The 22,761-nt window shown below is 52.6% G+C and overlaps 2 protein-coding genes across 17 annotated transcripts in view; one reads left to right on the top strand and one right to left on the bottom strand.

The window, feature by feature from the left end:
• Sh3gl1 (SH3 domain containing GRB2 like 1, endophilin A2) overlaps window positions 1–20,016 on the top strand; it is a 27,464-nt gene extending 7,448 nt beyond the window's left edge. The window contains exons 2-11 of one of the 4 annotated variants that reach the window (XM_039084253.2): window positions 12,221–12,289; window positions 12,403–12,475; window positions 12,968–13,111; window positions 13,275–13,408; window positions 13,487–13,645; window positions 13,782–13,885; window positions 14,364–14,488; window positions 14,571–14,627; window positions 14,809–14,926; window positions 19,837–20,016. In XM_039084253.2, the coding sequence (XP_038940181.1) occupies window positions 12,221–12,289; window positions 12,403–12,475; window positions 12,968–13,111; window positions 13,275–13,408; window positions 13,487–13,645; window positions 13,782–13,885; window positions 14,364–14,488; window positions 14,571–14,627; window positions 14,809–14,926; window position 19,837 (984 nt within the window). In that variant the 3' untranslated portion in view covers window positions 19,838–20,016. Of the gene's footprint in view, window positions 1–12,220; window positions 12,290–12,402; window positions 12,476–12,967; window positions 13,112–13,274; window positions 13,409–13,486; window positions 13,646–13,781; window positions 13,886–14,363; window positions 14,489–14,570; window positions 14,628–14,808; window positions 15,772–19,836 lie in introns of those variants that run through there. The other 3 variants (XM_063267775.1, NM_031239.3, XM_039084254.2) reach the window with 3 other exon arrangements.
• Mpnd (MPN domain containing) lies at window positions 15,855–22,761 on the bottom strand. 13 transcript variants are annotated; one of them, XM_063267727.1, is made up of 14 exons: window positions 22,693–22,761; window positions 22,074–22,156; window positions 21,744–22,000; window positions 20,836–21,072; window positions 20,226–20,349; window positions 19,671–19,752; window positions 19,408–19,504; window positions 19,068–19,140; window positions 18,918–18,994; window positions 17,398–17,566; window positions 17,240–17,310; window positions 16,907–16,999; window positions 16,492–16,584; window positions 15,858–16,002 (listed from the first exon to the last, which is right to left on the bottom strand). In XM_063267727.1, exons 2-14 carry the CDS (start codon window positions 22,078–22,080, stop codon window positions 15,916–15,918), a joined length of 1,467 nt encoding a protein of 488 aa, XP_063123797.1. In that variant the 5' UTR covers window positions 22,081–22,156; window positions 22,693–22,761; the 3' UTR covers window positions 15,858–15,915. The 13 variants fall into 13 exon arrangements, 8 of the variants coding, with proteins under 8 accessions (NP_001078875.1, XP_063123797.1, XP_063123798.1 ...); XM_063267728.1 differs by having other exon boundaries at window positions 16,907–16,996; window positions 22,693–22,744; NM_001085406.1 differs by lacking the exon at window positions 22,693–22,761 and having other exon boundaries at window positions 15,855–16,002; window positions 16,907–16,996; window positions 22,074–22,101.

Genomic DNA, 22,761 nt, shown 5'->3' with positions numbered 1-22,761 from the left:
CACTCCCACACCCTCGCCCCATCTCAGCACTGAGTGTGATCCAGTTCCCTTTCCCTAGCTTGCCCACCAGCACTCACATGGACCTCTGCAGGAGCTCAGGAACCTCACCTGCTGCCTGTGCTGTGACTGTTCACTCCACGCCTAGCCTGACTGCTCTTCACAGGAGCGCTTTAGTTATTTACTTCTCAGTCTTAATCTAACCCAGCATAACTTGAATTCACGGTCCTGTTCCAGCTTCCCAAGTCCTGAGATCACAGCTGTTCACCACCATGTCTAGCCTAAAGCTCCATTTTAAATCTACCTTTAGATTCTTCCAGGGTGTGACATAGTGGCAGAGCCCCATCCCCAACCCCACAAAGTTCCCAGTGAGGGACTGGGGATGTGACCTAAGGGTAAAGCGGCCCCGCCTTTAGAATCTCCCTGTATGGGCAGGGGCCCTGGCTCCATCACCAGAACTGTGGAACAAAAGGCAGGAGGGGGATTCTTGGTGTTTTTGCTTGCCATGGTTAGGTAAGTGGAGTTTCAGATACCCTAGGGAGAGAGTGAAGAGTAAATTCTCTGATCCACAGTAGGTGCCACATTGTGGCAGGTTTGAGAACTATGCAAAACTCGGTCATGCCCAAAAGTTTTTCTTGCCCTTCTATAGCTGTAAAAAGTTGATCATGGGAATAGTGTCCTCTCTACATCACCTCTGGGAATCACCTGGCCCTTGGTAGTTTTATCTTAACTTCCTGGTGTCCAGCGTCACAGTTCGCCCCATGGTCTCAGGGAAATTGGAGTCCTTTAGGTTTAGGATTAAGTCTGAAGGCAATTGAAAACCTGAGGATTTGGAGACAGTGAGGTTGCAGGGGCCTGGAGGGAGCTTCTGCTGGCAACTGCCTTAAGGAGTGTCCAGACATCAGCATGGCCAGCAGGAACCAACTTGGCCTGTGTACTCCAAGACTGTGGGATACAGTGGCCACCTTCCTTCCTCAGTGTAAGGCACAGGCTGTTTTGATGAAATCTAGAATGAGTCCTGTTAGTTATGGACCTCACGATGGCATGGGGCAATATTAGCAGGAGGTGGCAGGAGGTAGACCCAGATGTCCATATGTGGTGGATAGAAACCTGCTTTGTGAATGAGCTGTCTGTGAGCTCAGATGCTGTCACCATCTGATCTGTCATTTGTCCTAGCAGAGTGGCAGTACATGGTCATCATGTGGCCGATCCCTCTGAGAGCCCTGCCTGCTTACTCTGACCATATCAGTATCTGTGATCCTAGCCTGGAAAATAGCCAGGTTATTCCATCGGTGTGACCCTATCCAGGCCCAGAGCCATAGGTGCAGTGTGTTTGAGCCCTTGTGGAGGGTGATATTTCAACCACCCTGTTGTGTTGTCCGTGCCCGTGGGCTACAAAAAGCTTGGGAAGCTCCCAGGTATAAGATCAGCCCTGTGCTTTGAGAGCACATGCTGCTGGCCCAAGAATGGGTCCTAGCACTCAGGAGACAGAGGCAGGAGGATCACCATAATTTGAAGACAGAGACCCATCTGTCTCCTGTGCTTGGCCATGACCATACTTGAACTCTAGTCACCCAGCCTCTATATTTCCTAGCTCCTTTGCCTTCTGTAGTGTTCTACTGCATCTCTGGGATAGGCACTCTGCCAGAGCTGGCACCTGGACCTGTGTTCCTAGTGGGGTCAAAGGCTGCTACTCTGCTTCTGGTACCAGCTCCCTAAGCCTCCGACCAAGTGGCACCGCAGCCTCATAGCCTCCCCACTGGCAGGCTTCAGTCAGTGCATGTGCTGACCCCTGAGCATGGTGCTCATGCACTTTTGTGTCCCGGGATGAGGAAATATAAACCTCACAAGCTGGAGAAGCTGAGCTGGGGGTGCTGGTGTGCTACTGTTGGCAATGACTGAAGGGGTCCAGTGTCATTCCAAACTAAGGGCCCTGCACTGGTGGCTTGGGAGATATGTTAAGTGTGACCTGGCCTCTGAAAGTCATCGTCATCTGCTTTCAGTTACTGTAACCACGTGCCTGGGAGAGGCAGTTTTGCCCAGAGAGGTTTGTTCTGGCTCAATTGGGAGGTTCCAGTCTCTGCCATGGGACTTTTTTGCTTTAGGGAGCCTACTGTTCCCAACAAGGGTGTATTCATTGCTCTGAGGACCAGGCCCAGTACCTGTGCTTTTAAGCCTTTAAAGAATGGAAGCCAGTTGTCTTTTTATTCCCCCTTTTATTGGATTTTTTTTTTTTACATTTCAAATGTTACCCCCTTTTCCCAGTTTCCCCTCTAGAAACCCACTATCCCATCTCCCCTCCCCCTGCTTCTATGAGGGTGCTCCCCCACCCATCTATCCACTCTCTCCCACCTCCCTGCTCTGACATTCACCCTACACTGGGGCTTCGAGCCTTGTCAGGACCAAGGGCCTCTCCTCCCATTGATGCCTAACAGAGCCATGCTCTGCTACATGTGCAGCAGGAGGCATAGGTCCATCCCTATGTTCTCTTGGGATGGTGGTTTAGTCCCTGGGAGCTCTGGGGGGTCTGGTTGGTTGATATTGTTGTTCTTCTTATGGGGTTGCAGATCCCTTCAGTCCTTTCTCTAACTCCTCCTTTGGGGATCCTAAAAGCCAGTTGTCTTAGGGTTTTACTGCTGTGAACAGATGTCATGCCCAAGACAACTCATAAAGAAAAGCACTTAATTGGGGCTGGCTTGCAGATTCAGAGGTTCATTCTAATATCATCAAGGCAGGAACTTAAGAGCATTCAGGCAGGCATGGTGCAGGCGGAGCTGTGAGTTCTACATCTGCATCTGAAGGCTGCTAGAAGACTGGCTTCCTGGTAGGATAAAGGTCTTAAGCCTACACCCATAGTGACACAGCTACCCCAAGGTCACACCTCCTAATAGTGCCACTCTCTGGGCCAAACATACAAACCATCACATTCCACTCTCTGACCTCCATAGGCTTGTCCAAACATATAATTCTATGGGGGGGAGGGGGCATACCTAAACATAGTATAATGCAAAATACATTTACTCCAAAGTCTCCATAATCTATAGCAGTCTCAACAATGTTAAAAGTTCAAAGTCTCTCTGAGATCCTTCCAATCATTTGACTGTAATCTCCAAAGCAAGACAGGAAACTAACTGGGCACACTCCAAACTCTGCATCTCCATTGCCCATGTCAAAGCAGTCTTCCGATTTCAACACCTTTTTATCTTTGTTAACTGCAACAAACTATTTTCTCCTAGGCTGGTTCCAACCTTTCCTCAACAGATAGCCCACGGGGTCTATAAGATAACTTCAATGTTACAGCTTCTTGTCTCAATGTCTGGGATCCACATATGATCTTCTGGGCTCCTCCAAAGGGCTTGGGTCACTTCTTCACCTCTACCCTCTATAGCACTCTAAGCTCAGGTTGATCCACCCCACTGCTGCTGCTGTTCTTGGTGATCATCCCATGGTACTGGCATCTACAATACCCTGAGGTTCCACTGCAACTAGGCTTCACCAATAGCCTCTCATAGGCTCTCTTCATGGTGCCAAGCCTCAAATCCTTTGCATGACGCCTTCAGTCCTAGACCATTAACTGCAGCTGAGGCTGCACCTTCACCAGTGGCCTTCCATGGTCTCTCACAGTGCCAAGCCTCAGCTGCTCTTCATGACCCCTTCATGCCTTCAAAACTAGCACCGCTGGGTGACTCTCACACAATACCAAGTACAGCTGAAGCACAAGGGACAGACAACCTTGGCTATCTCTGGAACACATCTTTGTGCTCTTAGAAAGCACTTCCTAGAAGATTTCACCTCAGCGATGCTGGTCTCTTTGTAGTCACTGCTAATTTCCTAACTGAGCTAACCAGCATCAGTTGTCCCAATAGTCCCTCTTATTCTTGACTCTAAAGCCAGAGCCACAGAGTTGAAGCAGCCGTGTTCTGCTGCTTGCTGGGGCTGGAACATGGCCCCCCTTATTCTATCACCAGCTTTCTGTTTTCTGACTCCCTTTCTGCCTAAGCATGGCTGTTCTGGAACTGGCTCTGTAGATTGACCTTGAACCCAGAGATCTGTGTGGCTCTGTCTCCTGGAGTGCTGGGCATGTACCACCATGCCTGAATTTAAGCTTTTCTTCACCTAGAACCTGCTTTGTCCTAGGCTGACCTTGAATTTAGAGATCTGTTTGACTTTGTCTTCTGGGATTACAGGTGTGTACCACAATGCCTGAATCTAAACTTAGCTGGGTAGGATCTTTCCCCAAAATCCCTTGTCTGTTATCTCCTAGAACATAGGATTCAGTTCCATTTCACTTCCTGGTGCCCCAGGTTCAAACTTGAACCAAATATTTTATATTTTAACTTTCTAAGTTTGCTACACTTGTTCAAAACGTTCTTCATGAGACCTAACCAGAGAACCAAGTCTCTGCTGGGCTTTTCAGAGACTCCCTTGTCAATGCGATCATCACAAATCCCTTCACCTCAGCCTCAGGCAGACTCTCAGACAAGGGCGAAAGCAGCCACATTCTTCACCAAAGACCACAAAAACAGTCTCTAGGCCACATACTGAAATTTTCCACTAAAATCTCTTGGGTCATGTCCGCACAATTCAAATTCCTCTCAGTAACAAAATCTTTCATATTCCTACCAGGTTGGCTTATTACGCCCCACTTAAAACATTCCATGGCTTTTCAAACCCAAAGTTGCCAAATCCACATTTTTCCAAACAAAAAGATGGTCAGGCCCATCACAGCAATACCCCAGTACCTGGTGCCAGCTTCTGTCTCTGTTCACAGCAGTGACATCAGGACCAAGACAACTCATAGACAACATTTAATTGTTGCTGGCTTATAGGTCAGAGGTTCGGTCCATGATCATCAAGGTCATGGCAGTGTCCAGGCAGGCATGGTACAAGAGGAGCTGAGAGTTCTACATCTTCATCTGAAGGCTGCTAGTGGAAGACTGGCTTCCAGGAAGCTAAGAAGTGACACACCTACTTCACCAGGGGCACACCTTCTAATAGTGTCTGTCATATACACATAGGGCCAAGCATATACAAACCATCCCAGCAGTATTCTGAGCCCTTGTCCTTGTTACTGACTGAAGGCTCCCTGCTCATCCCTCAGATTCCCTGCTCATGCCATGCTCTGCAGATCCAACCTTCAGCTCTGTACACTGGACTTCTGGACACTGAGGATAAATCACTGTGGGTCACAGGCACTACTGAGTGTTCATTCAGGAAGCTGGTGACGTGTTCAGGTTTGAGCACAAAACGCAGTTCATCAGGTTAACCCTGTGGGTGTTCCACACCCCATAACCCTCAGTAATTCCTTCCTGTAGTGACTCTGGAGCTCACAGTGTCCAAGGGCATGGGTTGCAGGAGGGTAGGCACCTCTGAGCCTGGTTTCATGGACTCTCCTGAGGAACACGTTGGCAGTTTGGTTTTTTTGTTTTGTTTTGTTTTGGAGCTGAGGACCGAACCCAGGGCCTTGCACTTTCTAGGCAAGCGCTCTACCACTGAGCTAAATCCCCAACCCCGCGTTGGCAGTTTTAATGGGACTATGTCCCATGCTGACTTCCTCTCACTCTTCTGACTGGCTCCTGGTGTCCCTCTTGTCTGGCTCTTTCCACACAGGTGCCAGCTCCTGGCTCCCAGCCTTGCCTAGCACCTCCTATGGACGGACCTGCTGGTGTGTGCTTAGGTCAGTCACCTCCTTTCCCTCTCGAATCTCACAGACAAAAATAATTGTTATTGTATGGCCAGCAACACCTAAACAGGGTGGATCTAACTAGCCAGTATCTTAACAAATACCCAAGCATCCCAAATATGTACAGTGCTGTCTGATTGACAAGGCCAGTGATGGGTAGCCTCTGTAGGAAGGTACAAGTGACTCATGGAGCACATGGCCACTGGAATTCAGATGTAGGAAGAAGAGGGCAGTTAGCATAGATGTCACCCAAACATAATGATATTGTGCAGCTGGGACTTGAGGGCAGGAAGGTTTGGCACTGCTGTCACTCTGGACTGAGGCTGGGCAGACTGACATCCTTGGTGATATTCTTGCTGGCACAGGAGGAGGCCAGGAGGCTTGGGTTGTACACACTTTACTCCATAAACTCAAGACGAAAGGTCCTATGAACACTGGGAGTTGGCGCTACATCCATCAATGCTCAGTGTCTTTGGGGTGGCTGTGTCCTAGCCTCACTTCTGAGGTGAGGATGAGACTGCCTAGACAGAGGTGGGGAAGGTGGGGTCTCAGAAGGAAAGGAGAAGACAGGCAGTGAGCCACGAAGGGATGAGGTGGCCACTGTGGGGACGTGAGGGTTTCCTAGCCTCTTTCACCCCTGCTACTGTGGTAGCACAGCTGTCACTGGTACAGTTGATAGGACACACACAGTCCACTCCCTACCCTGAGGAGTGTGGGTGGGTATCACTAGCATCTGAGGCTTGGCATGGTGTAGGAGAGGGAGAGGCTTTCCCCTCCTTTTTTTTTTTTTTTTTTTTTTTGGTTCTTTTTTTTCGGAGCTGGGGACCGAACCCAGGGCCTTGCGCTTCCTAGGTAAGCGCTCTACCACTGAGCTAAATCCCCAGCCCCTTTCCCCTCCTTTTTTAAAATGTCCTTCCTTCCTTCTTTCCTTTCTTCCCTCCCTCCCGCCCTTCCTTCCTTCCTTTCTATCTTTCTTATCTTTCTATCTGTGAGGCAGTGTCTTCGATTCAGACTGACCTAAAGCTGTGCCTGAGTGCTGGGGTGCCTGGCAAGGCTGGTGTTCCACCACTGTTGTGTGTCCCAGGTCCTGTTTTGTCCTTTCAAATCAGGCTGGCCTCAAACTCACTGGTAGGGAAAGATGGCCCTGAATTCCTGTTGCTCCTCCTGCTTCCCTCCTGAGTACTGGAATGAAATTCGAGTACCACCAGGTCCAGCACACTCCTCCTTAAAGAGGTCTCCCTGCAGCCTCCCACCCTCCGGAATGGCCCCTGTGGGCCTGAGTGTGGCTGCTCACCCGTATTACAGCTGAGGAAACTAAGGCAGGAGGAATTGGTTTGGGGTTCACTCTTTGTTTTCAGTGCTGTGTGATGCCAGGAATGTGCTGTCCTTATCCTTTCCCAGGCTTCTACCCTGACAGGCTCCCAGTAAGAGGCTTCTCCCTGTCACCTGTCACCAGACCTAGGTGACTTGGCATTGACTGAGGGTGAGGCCATTCATTTGCTTATTACCTTAATAAATCCTCTCTCAACAACTAAACAGTGCTCATAGTGTCTTCTGTAGGGACAGTGTCATCTAACAATGTACACAGAAGGGTCAGCAGACTCCCAGCATGCTTAGCAGAGCTGTGGAGCCCCACATGCCCAAGCCTAGCTTGTTCCATTCCTGATCCCTGGCTCCTGGTGGGGAGCCATCGAGGACAGCACAGGCATACTGAGCAGTACTCTGCATGGTAGAACCTGGTCTCTCTGACCTGTCCATCACCCAGGTCTTGTGTGACAGATGCAAATTACAGCTTTGGGAGGCTAAGCTGTCATCCTGGTAGCCTAGCAGTGTTTGGGCAATCCCACTTGTTCTTGAAAGAAACCTGTCATTCCCACCTTTGTATCCTGTGGCACAGTCCCACCCAACCACCAGAACCAGGTCCCTAGGGTGCAGAGCAAGATTCTGCGTAGCTTGCTCAGACTTTCCAGAACCTTCTGCCATGGTGGGGGAGATGGCTGTGGTTGGGCTGAGGCAAAATGCTGGGAACTGATGACAGCCCCAAGTCCTGCTGCTTCCAGGGCAGCAGTGGGCAGCAGGAGAGGGTTGCATGAGTACAGGGTGGATTCCAACAGACAAGACACCCTGGACTGGGGGGATGAGAGGGGTAGGGTCTTGGGGCCATTAGATCTGTCCCCTTGATTTGCCCACATGAGGGAACTTGACTTTTATCATCCACAGGCTACTAGCTGATGCTTCCAGGTCCATACAGTGGTCACTGGGCATTGCTTCCCAGGTGGTAGGCAGGCCTTCTTAGTCAGCAGTATATCCATGAAACTCTTAATCACTCCTAGGCATGTGTGGAGCCAAGCTATGGAGCCCCTTGGGTGAGCAGCAGCACTGGGACTGTCCTTTAAAGACTCTGTGGGGGGCTGGGGACTTAGCTCAGCGGTAGAGCGCTTACCTAGGAAGCGCAAGGCCCTGGGTTCGGACTCCAGCTCCGAAAAAAAGAACCAAAAAAAGAAAAAAAAAAAAGACTCTGTGGGTCTTGGGACTGGGGCTCATTTGTTTGTGGCTTAGATTTTCTTCCTTTCCTTCCTTCCTTTTCTTTCTTTAATATAAGTTTTCATCTGAAGTTGGTTTCACAGCATGTAAAGCACAGCCACTTGACAGATGAGAAGCTAAACTGGCTAAGAACTTCCTGGTCTGTGTGCTGGGTGCTTTCCCATCTGCATAGACCTAAGGAAGCAGAGTCAGGATGCACTCTGGAAAGTCTTGGAAGTCAAACAGGAAGTGATGGCCAGTGACCAAGCCGTGTGCAGCCTGGTACAGGTTTCTGCTGTCCCAGTCAGAACTGAGACCCCAGACTGTCTTAGCAAGGCAAGATATCTGATTTGTGACAGGGTCAGGGAAGAAGACTTTGACAAGGTTTGGCCTGATCTGGCACCAGCTGCCAGCCTCTTAAAGCTGGTTTGTCCTAGAGTCTAGGGACAATAAGAGAGGCCCGGAGCACTCTGATCCAGCCCATGACTTGGTGACGCCCCTTCAGCTAAGAGCCCACAGCCTATGGCTCCCAAAGCTTAGTTCTCACATGAGCCTCAGCCTACCACAATGCTGTCTCCTCCATGTGCCTCCGGGGGCCCAATCTGGTCATGGGGACGCCTGCTTAGTGGTTTCCATAGGGAGATCTGAGTAATCACTGGCACCACTGCCTCTCACCAAGTCTCCTCTGGGGAAGCACAATGCCCTGGTGGCACTCAGGGTCCTATTGAGCTTCCTGGTAGGCCAGAGGAAGTTTGCACAATAAGCTAATTCCAGGTATTTACAAGAGCCTGTGATGTGTGATAAGGGTCTATGATGCCTCCCTATACATAGTGGTGACTCCTGTTGACACCCTGTTCACCACACATACTGGTATTGCTGTTTGGAGCAATGAAGGCCTTTTTCTGGCCCCAAGACATGCCACTAGCTCCAGGGACCAGGACATTCCATGGGGCAGTGGCTGGCCACCTTCTTGCATGTTTCTTCCTATATTAGCATATAGGCAGGAGACTGAGAGCAGCTGGCAGAGAGCCTTACTCATGGGCTCAAAATCTGGCTTTCAGGGGTTGGGGATTTAGCTTAGCGGTAGAGCACTTGCTTAGCGAGCACAAGGCCCTGGGTTTGGTCCCCAGCTCCAAAAAAAAAAAGGAAAAAAAAAAATCTGGCCTTCATCCTGTGACCTGGGGAACTGGAGTCTCCTAGGATAGATTTAGGATAATGGATATAATTAAAGAGTATAATCCATAATTCTTTCTGTGACTGACATGACTCTCCCACACCTCACTATCCTTTTACCTTTCTAGCCAGCCTCTATGTTCTGCCCTGTGTTCTCCAGGCTGACATGGGCTCTCTGTGGATAGTCCCAGAGTCCTGTGGATAGTAGGTCTGTCATGGTGCTGGCACTGGTAAATTGGAGCAGGTGAGCCTTTGACCCCCACCTGTGTCAACTTGCCCCCAAACTAGTCTGAGTCCCTGTTTTGAAGGCTGTGCTGAGGAGCAGCAACAGAAGGATCTGGAAGCTTCAGTGTATGAGGCATAGTTGCTGCGTCCACTGGACATCATGTCCATCCATAGACAGTTGTCATGTTCAGTTACACATAGTGGGGTCCCACTTTGACCCTCTGGATGACTGTAACTGAATGTAGCAGGGAGCCACTGGGCACTCTCCCTCCCCTTCTGTGATATGATCTTTGTTGCTCAGATTGAACCCTCCCACCCCCCATGGCTACCAAGTCACAATCATGGGATGTGATTGTTTAAGGGTGGCTGTCCATCAGCAGCCCCCATGGACCCGCCAAAAACCCCACTCTTCCTAACTTCTCTGTCACACATCCAGTTACCTGCCTCATGGCTCCTCTATCCTGTGCAGCCATGATGGTCTGTATCATGCTCTGAAAGACACTGTTTCTGCTTAGTTTGGCAACATGGGGCAAGGGCCCTACCCAGTAGCACCCTAGTCTCTATGATCCCGTTGGGTGGCTAGTCTCCCCATTGTGTCCTTTCTACTCCCATCCCAGGTACCTGGTTTACAGTAACATTGTTAACGGAGACCATATTAGGCAGACCCAATATGAGTAGCCAAGCTACTGGCTTCCTGTGCTCTAAGGGGTCAAATCTGTAGTAACAGGCTGGCCAGAGAAGTGGGAGCAATCTTGGTGCACATTGCTTTGGGCTTGTCCCCTAGAGTTCCCAGCACAATCCTGCTAGGGCAGTGATGCCCACATATCCACCAGCCCTGCCAGGTTAGCTGAGCACTACTCAGTTTGTACTCCAGAGTGACTGCAGCAAGGCAGCTCTTGGGAGGGATGGTGACCTCTGCAGGGCTGGCAGCTCTCTGCCAAGAACCTAGGTCTTTGCATGCCACCATGCAACCCTGTTGTGCTGTGGAGGCTGATGACTCCCCACAGACTTGTAAACAGGCTGTACCTTGCCTTCTGGCTCTGGAGTGAGGGTGTCTTGTCTCCTAGTTTTCTCCTGTGCCGATACCTGCCCCCGAGCTGTGGAGGGATGTGATTTTGCAAACGGCTCAGAGTACGAGGTTGCAGCTTGCTCATGGCATATTCAGTGATGTGTGGCCCCAGTGGAGCTCTTGGGCCTTGGGGAGGCTGGGTCTCCAGATCACAGGGCACAAGAGATAGGACCATTAAGAAAGCCGCTAGGTGTGCTCTGGGCTCCCCTCTTCCTGCCTTGCTGCCCTTCTTAAGATACCATGCCCCAGGCCCAGTTGCTGTCCCCGGAAGCTGTGGCCCTGCCTTACTTCTCTGCATTTACCATAAGAGCTAGGCCTTGTGGTGGGTGACATCCTGCCTCTGCTCAGCCTAGAGAAGCGAAACTGTTTGTGAAAGCTGGTGGGGTTCCCTGGGAATACCCATACACCTGGTGGGGCCTGTCCTGGGCCTCTCCATGAGTATGAAGATCTAAGACAGGCTCTGGGGACCCTCATGGGTAACCCTGTCTAGTGGACAGGGCAAGCCAGAGACTATGGCAGCCTTCAGATCACTGTGGGTAGCTACCCAAGCACAGGGTTGGGAGGTCACTCCCCTGCTTCTACAGCCACCCCACCCACTTCCTGATATCTTTGGTCATTTCCTCCCAGAGTACAAAGTCGTTACTGTTCCTGCCTGTGACATGGGTACCATACAGCCCTTGCAAAACCCTTGTAACAGCTCAGAGTCAGGAGCACCAAGGTCATGGCACCTGAAAATCCACACTGGTACCTTATCTCAGGAGTCCAGCCTGCTACTGTGCATGTGTGGCTTCCATGCCTTTAGCCTCTGAGCAAAGGCACCCTAGAAATACCCCCATACTGGGCCCCCTGTCTCTATAGCTAGTAGTAGACCTGTCATATCTCATGCGAGGGTGACCTGGGCAGTGGCTACCTTGCTTGTGTGTCCTAGGGGCTTGGGTATGATGAGTGAGGATGATTGTGGTGGGCAGATTGGGGTCTTGTGCCCCAGAGGGGTGACACATATTGTTTGGCATTCAGATAGTAACACAGCCACTCAGGACTCTCTGCCAGGTCCAGCAGGGTCAGGGCCCAGCTGTGTCTACTCTGCTCCAGGCTCTCAAGTCTAGGCTCCTGATTGCAAAGTGTGCTTTGTGAGGTCAAGTTCTGACTTCCTTGAGAGGGGGGGGAGGGTCCATCCTTATCAGCTGTCAATGTCAAAGTGGCAGGCACCAAGGACTCAGGTACACAAGAGCTTCCTGAAGCCTGCAGTATCCACAAGGCTTGAGCTGCCATGGGGTCTGTGCTCTGCCTTTGCCAAAGTAACAGGGTCAGCCAAGAACTGGGAAAGATGGAAGTCTCCATGGGGCATGGGCCTGGGACCTCAGAGGCAGTGCGCAATGCTAGCTGGGTCACAGCACACCCCAGCACTGTTGGCTTCTCTAGGGCTCACCCAGATACCCCATCTGCCCGCCTTTCCTGGAGTTCACATCCTTGACAGATACAGTTGCCCTCCACAAGCCAGCAGGAATTCCTCCTGTGCCCTCACATGCCTTCCTCCTTGTACCCAACAGCTGGTCAGCGAGAAAGTTGGTGGGGCCGAAGGGACCAAACTGGATGATGACTTCAGAGAGATGGAAAAGGTAGGATTCCACACTGGACTGTGGTGGGGGCTACTCCTGCTGGAGGACAGAAGAGCCTATATCCAGCTCCACCTCCACCTCTAATGGCTCCAACACTGTGGCTCTCTCCACAGAAAGTGGATATCACCAGTAAGGCCGTGGCAGAGGTGCTGGTCAGAACCATAGAATATCTGCAACCTAACCCAGGTAGGTAGGGCCTGGGCCTCTGGTTAGAGGGGTAGGAAGGGGAATACTGGGTCTGATTCCTCAGACTTCCCTTGGAACTGAAGTGATAATGACCTACTCTTGATGGCCTCTACACACACAAGGATTCCCTCTGCTGACTTGCAGAGCCAGTGTGCAGTGGAACCAGGTCTTCCCAGGCAAGGGTGACAGGGCACTCACTGAAGATTGAGAAAGTTAGACCACGTTCAAGAACCCAGACCACAGTGCTGTGATCATTTTGGCCTCTGCAGATGACAGATAGGCCTTCTTGCCAAGGCCTGGAGGAAGGGATGTATTGGAATTGTTCCCCTCCTCTGTGAACTGCCAAGTCCTTGGGAGTATACCCAGAGACAGCCTGGTGCCTGGCCCACTGGCCAGTTGGGGATATGAGGGCCCTGGTCTGGTGTACGCCTCAGTACAGTATAGTGTGGAGAGGAGCCTGTGAACCCACCTAGGCCATCTGTCCTCTTACAGCCTCGAGGGCCAAGCTGACTATGCTGAATACTGTATCCAAGATCCGGGGCCAAGTGAAGAATCCTGGCTACCCACAGTCAGAGGGTCTGCTGGGAGAGTGCATGGTCCGCCATGGCAAGGAACTAGGCGGAGAGTCCAACTTTGGTGAGGGGTAGCTGAAGGGTTGGGTGAGTGGGGCAGCCATAGCCATGTCCAAGGAAGTCTGGCAGGAGGGTCCTTTGTTGACCATATTCTGACTTGCTCGACTTAGTCTGGGGGTCACTCAGGAGTGGGAAGGCCTGCCCATGACAACCACCCCTTCCTGCAGGCGATGCTCTGCTAGATGCAGGTGAGTCTATGAAGCGCCTGGCTGAGGTGAAGGACTCACTGGACATCGAGGTCAAGCAGAACTTCATCGACCCACTGCAGAACCTGTGTGACAAGGATCTGAAGGAGATCCAGGTGCTGTCCTGTTCCTGGGTAGGTGGGGAGGCTGCCCCTATGCAGCTGTGCAGCTTCATCACGTGTCTGCACCCACAGCACCACCTGAAGAAGTTGGAGGGCCGCCGCCTTGACTTTGACTACAAGAAGAAGCGCCAGGGCAAGATCCCTGATGAGGAGCTGCGTCAGGCCCTAGAGAAGTTTGAGGAGTCCAAGGAGGTGGCGGAGACCAGTATGCACAACCTCCTGGAGACTGATGTGCGTGTCACGCGGGGCCTAGTACCCAAAACACCCTTCCACTAGGAAGAGGGAGCTGCATACTGAGGAGGGGGAGGGGGTATTGAACATTCAGGACGAGGGCGTGGCCATGTCATCAGCTTTTCCCCTGTCGCAGATTGAGCAGGTGAGCCAGCTCTCAGCCCTAGTGGATGCCCAGCTGGACTACCACCGGCAGGCAGTGCAGATCCTGGAGGAGCTGGCTGATAAGCTGAAGCGCAGGTGAATAGTATCTTCCCTCCTGCTTCCTGCAGTTCCTGCAGCTGCTGCGCGCCCCCTGCTGATGAATATGGGCAGTGCATGCAACCTGCCTAGCCATGCACAGGCTGTGGCACACTGGTGCTAGGTTGTGTCGGTAAAGGGTCCTTGGAGCTGTGTTGCTGTGGGGTCCCAGGAGGGAGCTGAGCCCTATGGGAGATGGCAGTGGTAGCCTGAGCCAGAAGATGAGAAGACAAGGGAGTTTGCTGGGCCAGCAGCTCAGGTCCATATCCTTTGCCTTCCTGTGTCAGACTGCAGTTTCCTGGGTAGCCAGAGGCACAGTGCACAGGGGGTGACTTTGAAGGCAGAGGTGACTGACAGTGTTTGGGTGCTCGAGATGGGGGGACTTTGGTTAGGGCCAGCCCAGGTCTATGACAACCTGGTACTGGGGCCGCAGGGTGGAAGAAGGGTTGTGGGCACTCAGGGTTTTATGTTCCTGCAGGGTGAGAGAAGCCTCCTCACGCCCCAGGAGGGAGTTCAAGCCCAGGCCCCAGGAGCCCTTTGAGCTTGGAGAGCTGGAGCAGCCCAATGGGGGATTCCCCTGTGCCTCAGCACCCAAGATCACAGGTAGCAAAGCTCTGTGGAACGTGCCAGGGATGGAGCGAGGCCTGTTCACCTCACTCACACCTACCCTCCTCTCTGTTTACAGCTTCGTCATCATTTAGATCAGGGGACAAGCCCACCAGGACGCCCAGCAAGAGTATGCGTGAGTGTCTGGGGTGGAAGTTGTCACTGCTGTCCTGGGTGAGAGGGACTACGTGCCCCACTCTCACCCTGCTGCTGGTTGTTGAGGGTCACACCCTCCCTGTTGTCAAAGCTGACTGATTTCCCCTCTCCCTGGCCACTGGCCTATCCGCACTGCACTGATACCTCTATCCTGTTCCCAGCACCCCTGGACCAGCCAAGCTGCAAGGCGCTGTATGACTTTGAGCCAGAGAACGATGGCGAGCTGGGCTTCCGAGAGGGTGACCTCATCACGCTTACCAACCAGATCGATGAGAACTGGTATGAGGGGATGCTGCATGGCCAGTCAGGCTTCTTCCCACTTAGCTATGTGCAGGTGCTGGTGCCTCTGCCTCAGTGACTGCGCTTGCACACTGACTAGCGCCTGCACACGCTGCCAGTCACAGTGTGGCAGTAGTCTAATGCCAAGGTGCTCTATAAACACTAATGTTCCTCCAGGGGAGACCTCTTCCCTCCTCCCTCAGCCCTGGGGCCCCCCATCCTAAGACTCAGAAAGGCCCACCCTGAGGTTCTATTACCTTTCTGGTGGTGGCAGCTCCCACCTATTTCAACCCTTCCCAGCCCGTTGCTGGCGATGGGCCCATGCCCCTCTCCAGGCTCCCTAGGGGAGGCAGGTCCTTGGGATCCCCAGCCTGCAAGCACAGCCAGCTCAGCATATGGAGACACCTGGCACCTGCTGCTCATTCAGAAGTGCACAAGGCATGAACGTGTACACTTCCCATGGGACCACAGACCCAGCTCAGCCCTGTTGAAGACCAAGCACAAAGGCCCTGAAGAGTGGACATTCCCAGGTCCCTGGCACCTTCCCCTGAGCCAGCTCCACTGCTACCTGCTCATGTGACTCTACAGCTGGCCACAGGCAGTTGGCAGGTCCCTTTTCAACCAGCATGCGAGGCTGGCCACAGCCGCGGCTCTGCATCATGAGGGAGGCTTTGGCTGGACTCAGTTACACTCTTCTCTACAGCTGCCCCACAACCCGTGGCTTGTCCCTGGTACGTGGGGCCACACCCATGCCCCCTAGATGGGCAACACTGTCCTCCAGCCTGTGAAGTGGACTTTACTCCTAATTTTTTTTTTTTTAAAAGTATTAAATATCTCTTTCTATAGCCACTGTCCCATCTTCATTCAGGGAAACCCTGTTCCCCTGCAAAGCCCCAACAAGTGCCATCCCACCCCAGCCCCAGGCTTATGCTGTAGGCACTCAGAGACTTTATTACCCAGCCTGTCCCAGGACAGCAAAGCTTACAGCCTCAGCTCCCCTGCTTGAGCACGCTGCAGACCTGCTCCAGCACGTGGCACATGCCCTGGTCCTTCGGGGTCCTGCTGGCCAAGGACATCTGCAAGAGGAGGACTGAGGTCAGGCTCTGCCTGGACACATGCCCTTGGCCTCCAGGGCTGCAGCCCAAGTAAGAGCCTTTGGCACAGCCTTTGGTGGGCCTGGGCCACTTTGAAGTTTTGGTCCTGTAGACTTCTTTGCTTGGGTTTGGGGAGGAGAGTCTTGGCTGTGTAGCTCAGGCTAACCTAGCCTAAAATAAGACTCACACACAGACTCCACATGCACATGCCTTTGGGTGCTGGTTGACATGTATGCCACACCCAGCACCACTGTGAGTCTGAGCAGTGCACAGTGCAGAGCATCGTCCTGGGCAGAGTGTTCAGCTCCACACACCAGCAGGGAGGGCTCATGCTTACAAATGCTTACAGCAGCAGGTAGAACCTGGGCCCCTGCATGTCTGGCAAGTGCCTTTACCTAGCTACCTAGGGCCTGAGACTGTTGCTCACATTCTAGGATGTGGCCTTGTGCTCCCCACAGGTCCATGCCTCACCTTGAGCTTGTCCAGGTAGGTATGCTCTGGGCTCCAGGCCTCTTGGAACTTCACAAGGTCAGGGGCACCTTTGTAGAACTCCACCAGCATCATCTGCAAGGCAGGGAACAGCACACCTGGCTCATGCTTTCTTGACCCTGTAGTTCCCAGAACTGCCAGAGATAGATGATAGATTGATATTGACTACACTGCAGGCCTGCCCTGACAGTGGGCTAGCCTCATCCCAAGATGTCACACCCATGATCCCTCAGGAATGACAAACATCTGAGTAGACACAGCTATGAAGAATGGTCACCCAGTCAGGTGTGGTGGGGGCAGGCCTGTCACCTCTGCACTGAGACAGTTGAGGCAGTATAATCAAAAGCTTGACTACAAAGGGAGACCCTGGAGCTGCAGCCGCACGCAGGTAGCTCACCATCTCCTGAAGAACATCGTTGGTCAGGAAGCTATCTTGGACATACGCCATCTCTACATCCATGGGGATTCCATAGTCACTGGGCCTTTGCTGCTAGGAAAGGTGGGGACCAGTCAGAGAGGCCTTTCCTGTCCCCAGCCCATAGTGCCAAGGGCCTGATGGAGAAATAGCCCAACCCAATCTAGAACTGGAGTCACCTGCCCGGCACTCAGAACATCTTGTCCTCAAACCTCTGCCCAGGCGCACTCCCATCGGATGCTCTCTCATCCGTGCAATCCCACTTTGCCTGCTCACATCTATGTCCCTCAACTCGCTCTCCTCCAGCTCACCCACCTCAGGGGGAGGCATCACCCAGAAAGGGCAGATCTTGGACTCAGGGCCTGGGTTGCCGGAGTAGTAGGGGGCTGTGGGAACAATGACAGGTTGAAGTTGAGGGCGCAGTGGACCTGGCCTGGTAAATCCCCCAACCCAGAGCCTTGCTGGGACCTCACAGCACAGCAGGGCCAGGCAGGGCTGGAAGCCATTGTTGGAGCCTTGCAGTCTCAACTGGTACTCCATCTGTGCATCGATGTCCTGCAAGGAGGGTGCTGCAGGGCTGTGTGGGTGGCTGTGGTACCAGCCCACCAGGGACAGGCCTCGCAGGAACAGGACCTGGTGGATCTGTAGAGACACAGGTTAGGTTAGGGTGGGCAGGACCAGGGCCTCGAGCTGCTCTTGAGTTTCACACAAAAGTAGTTAAGTACTTACTCAACACGGTGGGAGTATGACTAAGAAATACATCTGGAGCTGGACAGTAGTGTCGTACTCCTTTAATCCCAGCACTTGGGAATCAAGAGGTACATGGATCTGTGAGTTCGACACCAACCAGCCTGGTCTACACAGAAAAACCCTGTCTCAAAAAACAAAAGCATCTGGGAGCTGGAAGAATGGCTCAGTAGTTAAAAAGCACTTGATGCTTTCGTAGAGGACTGGAGTTCAATTCTCAGCATCCACATGAAGTTTCAACTACATTAGTAACTCCATGTCCAGGGACTCTTGACACCCTCATCTGGCACCCAGAGGCAACCATATAAGCATAAGACTCTTGCACATAAATCAACAACAAATATTGGGGGCTATGTGGTGGCGGTGTACTCCTTTAACCCCAGCACTCAAGATGGAGACAGGTAAATCTCCTGAGTTTGACACTATCCTGGTCTAGAGTGACTTTCAAGACTATACACAAAGACCCTGTCTTGAAAAGCTCAAAAAAGCTCTTGTTGGGTTATCAACACCCACATGGTGGCTTACAACTGTCTACAACTCCAGATCCAGAGGATCCAGTGCCCTCTAATTACTTGCATGTGCCCCAGGCACACACAGGATGCACAGACACATTCAGGCAAAACACCATACAGAAGATAGGAAAGATAGGGGGCTGGAGAGATGGCTCAGTGGTTAAGAGCACTGACTGCTCTTCCAGAGGTCCTGAGTTCAATTCCCAGCAACCACATGGCAGCTCACAGCCCTCTGTAATGGGATCTGATGGCCTCTTCTGGTGTGTCTGAAGACTCATATATTAAATAAATGAATCAGGGGTGGGGGTTAAAAAAATGAATCTTTTTTTAAAAAATCCATTAAATTAAAAAAAATTACATATAGGGCTGTACAAGTGGTAGCACACACCTTTAATCTCAGCACTCTGAAAATAAGAGGCACATGGATCTATGAGTTTGGTCAGCCTGGCCAGACCCACAGTCTACATACAGAACGAGTTCCAGGACAGCCAGAGCTACACAGAGAATACATATCGCATCCAAAAATTAAAACAAAATTACATCTAGGCATGGGAGCAGGCCTGTCCTACCAGTACTCAAAAGGTTGAGGCAGGAGGATGCTATAATCTTGGCTAGCCTGGTCTACATAGCAATCCTGTCATATAAAGCACAGAGCCAGCATTTCTATCCCAGACGTGGGCACTAACATTTGCAGAATTAGGTATTGTCCTGGCCCCTTCCTGACAAGCTCTCACCTCCTCCTCAACCGTGGCTGCAGTATCAGGGTCCCCTAGCCGACTCCTGCAGGGGAAGGCTCTCAGCACGGTCAGCACTGTGGGATACCCAACAAGAAGCCATCAGTCCTGCCCCGGTTACACCCTTGTCCACCCAGACCCAATACCCACTCTGATTATTGATGTCCCAGCGACCACCAAGGTAGCCCACGACCTCACTCCGAGTCAGGTGACAGTGGAAGTCCTGGGGACAGAATAGAGAGGGCTGGCTGAGGCTGCACTTGTATCTCAATGCAGGAGCTAGCAGTGAGATAGCAATTTATCAAGATGTGCATTTATCCAGGATTTACTAGGGATGTAATTCACTGGTGAGCACTTAGCACATACAAAGGCACTGGGGTCCACTTCTAAATGAGTACCTATTATTTACTAGTACTGAGTACTTTCTGTATATCTCTTCAGTGTCCCCAAACATGGAGGGTGACCAGGCAAATTGGCTTTAGTCACTTACCAAGAGGAACAGCACATTACTGGAAACGGCCACGTTGAATGGCTGGAACTTGTTGATGGCAGCGAAGGATGTTACTTCTACCAGAGTGTGGGGGTTCCTGGAGTAGTCAGGAGGGTCCCAGGGCTTCAGGAACTCAGGCTCTTCCCCACCCCCACCCCTCCTGAGTACTCTCAGCAGCTGAGGAGTCCAGGCCCTACCTCTGCTGGATCAAACCAACCAAGGGCTCCAGGGAAGCCAGAACCAAGGCAGATGGTGTAACTGACCTGGCAGAATCTCTGCTGCCCAGCATGCAGTAACGGACGGGCACCCGGACCTTGTCCACACGTTTCCCTGGGGGTGTGGCTTCTGAGGGAGGGAGGGAGGGAGGGAGGGAGGGAGGGAGGGAGGGAGAGAAGAGCCAATATGAACTCTCCTCTCCTCTTTTCATAGAAGCAAGGATGCGCAAGAGGAAGCAGGGGTAGTGAGATAGCTCAGCAGGTCTTGCAACCAAGTCTGATGACCTGAGTTCAATTTCCAGACCCCACACGGCGGAAGAAGGGACCCACCTTTTAAAAGATGTTCTCTAATCTACATCCTAATCACAATAAATAATACATGCCCTTAACCCTAGCACGTGGAAGATGGATCTCTGTCAGTTCTAGGCCAACCAGACTACAGTAAGACCCTGTCTTGGAAGGAAGGAAGGAAGGCAGACCGACCAGAAGAAAAGAAGGCACAGTGGAACTAGACAACTGTCAATCAGGATTCAGATTCCCAGGGCCTAAGAAACATCAGTCAGCTTCCCACATCACAGTCCTTCCTCTGCCCTGGTCCCTCACCTGGCTCCAAGGAACCCTTCCCAGGAGGTCTGTGGCCTTTGTATTCTGATGAAACCCCAGCCAGCACATCCTCCTCCTCCTCCTCCAGCAGCAGTTCCTCCTCCTCCCCTTCACTGGTGGGACTCTGGTGGAATGGAGTGTAGCAACATAACCTCATCTAGGCGCCTCAAGACCTCTATAATATGTCACACACTGGAGCCCAGATCCACTGCCTGGAGTGACCACCAGAGGGCGACAGGTGAGCAGAGGTGCCTGAGATGTAGCCCCCCCCCCCCCCCCCCCCAGCTTGGGATTCAGTCTGTCTCCTCCGGGCTGGACTACCTCACCTGAGGACCCTATCTCTGAGCTCTGTCTCTCCCCTGTTAGTCTCCCTCTGCCAACTGTATTCGTGATACCCACCTCCTTCAGGATCAAAGCACAAGGTAAGCCCTCTGGGCAGCCCAGGAGGCCCTGCTGACCTTGCCTGCCCCTCCTTACCTCCCTCCCTTGTGCTCTCTGCTTCAGCAACCAGGTCAGGTCACTTTGCTGAATCACATCAGACTGTATCCTGCTCCAAGGCCTTTACACACGTCATGTCCGCAGTGCAAAGGGGAAGGCATGTACTTCATACCTCATCAGCAGCAGCTACGGGCATATGTAGCTGGTGACGGCGGAGCCAAGCGGCCTTGTATTTGTCCAGCTTCTGGCCCTTGTACTTGACAGAGGCCCAGCCACAGCCAGACTTCTTGGCTGGGTTGACAAGCTTCTTGCAGTGTGTGGCCCAGGCGCTGGGCGAGTTGAAGACTTGTCCATTTTCCTGCCACACGATCCTGCCATCTAGTTTCAGGTCCCCGATAAACTTCCTGCCCTGAAGGGACAGAGGGGGCTGAAATACACCCACCCAAGTGATTCCTAACTTCATGCTCCCTGAGGCTTTGCGTCCTTATTCTAAGGCTCCTAAGAGGCGCTGTCATAGGAACACCACCAGTACAGCATCCTGGCACTCCACATGCAGATGCACAACTTTAAAATTAAGCAATGGCAGCCAGAGCAGGCATAGCGATCCAGGCCTATCAGCTCAACTACTGGGGAAGCTGAGGCAGGAAGACCACAACTTAAGAGCCTTCTTGGAACACTTAATAAGACTGTTCTCAGAGGTAGAAGCCCTGCCTAAATTCCCAAGTGGGGGGGTTGGGTGCAAGGTCAGGAGTTGATGAGCCCCTGCCTAGAATCCTGCAGTGAGGAGCTGGGGGCGTGGTCGGGTGAAACTCCCCTTCATTCTTGATATCACAAAGAGAGCTTTTGGGGCAATCATTTTAACAGCACACAGTTCTGAAGCCGTCATCTTCATGGAGAGCCTGGGAAGAAAGGCTTCATTTTACAGATGGTGAAGCTGCTATCACACAGATTGGTCGCCAGCGGACACACCCAGATGGCAGTGGTTATGGCTAGGTGGCACTGTGATTAACACGGCTTCTCTGAACTCGTTTCCCTTTATGCACTAGTGGAGGACATGAACGATCTCTGGGACTCGCTCACCAGGTAGTAGATGGATAGCACCCCCTCACCGGGCTCCAGCAGCTCGTCTTTGAGCAGCACCCGCAGCGTGACCGCGCGCCTCGTGAGCGCGCCCCCTAGGGCCAACCCAGGCCCTGCCGTGCTGCCTCCGCTGCCACCGAGGCTGCCGCTGCGCCCTCCGCTACCCGTCCCGCGCTCCGGGTCCTCGGTCTCCGCCTCGTCCTCATCCTCCTCCGGCGCCTCCTCGGCCGTGGCCGTGGAGGACAGAGACTCGGGAGCTGCAGCGAGATAGCAACTGGCTGCAGAGATCGCGTCCCGCTGCCCTGTCCCCGCCAGAGCGGACTACCCTACCTGCCATGGCCGCTGTGTCCCTGCACAGCTTCCTCCGAGTGACCGGGCTCCTCCCCGCGCGGGATTCCGCAGCCTATTGGTCGCTGAAAATGGGTGGAGAGGTTTTGGCCCGCAGAAGGCGGAGGGGATAAGGAGGCTTTGGGTTGTGTTGGCACTGCAGTTGGTGCGTTCCGGTGCAATCTGGCGAAACTAAAGCGGGAGGTTGTGGGAGACCTGGAGAAGGAAACAGGCCCAGGACCTTCTCATTCAGGAACTAGAGATCCCATACTCAAGGCCACCAGCTACTAGGTTGCAACCTTGAGCCCTGGGCAGGAGTGGCTCAGCTTTCACTAAAGAGATGGAAATCTTAGGTCTCGGGCCTGCCCACGCACAGGAAAGGAAATGCGGGAACTCAGAGTCCCTGGGACACTAGTAGATGGTGCTGGTGACTTGGAGAGAAAAACTGAGACCCAGGACCCCTCAACTCCCGCCCTTAGTGCGGCTGCATCCTGGAGCGCACGAATCGCTCAGCCTACAGCAGCGATGAAGGAAGCTGGTAGTGAGGCTAGTGGGCTAGCTAAAGGCAGAGCCCTTGGTGGTTGGGAGCAGGGGAGAAATAGGTTTGTCAGAAGCGTAGTACCTCTATGGGAAGGCAGACTCACGCTATAGGTGGATCCAAAGTTGTGTCAAGCCGGCTTTTGCCTCTATA

This window comes from Rattus norvegicus, chromosome 9, assembly GCF_036323735.1.
Source record: "Rattus norvegicus strain BN/NHsdMcwi chromosome 9, GRCr8, whole genome shotgun sequence".
Classification (NCBI taxonomy): domain Eukaryota; kingdom Metazoa; phylum Chordata; class Mammalia; order Rodentia; family Muridae; genus Rattus; species Rattus norvegicus.
This window is presented reverse-complemented; position numbering and strand designations above follow the sequence as displayed.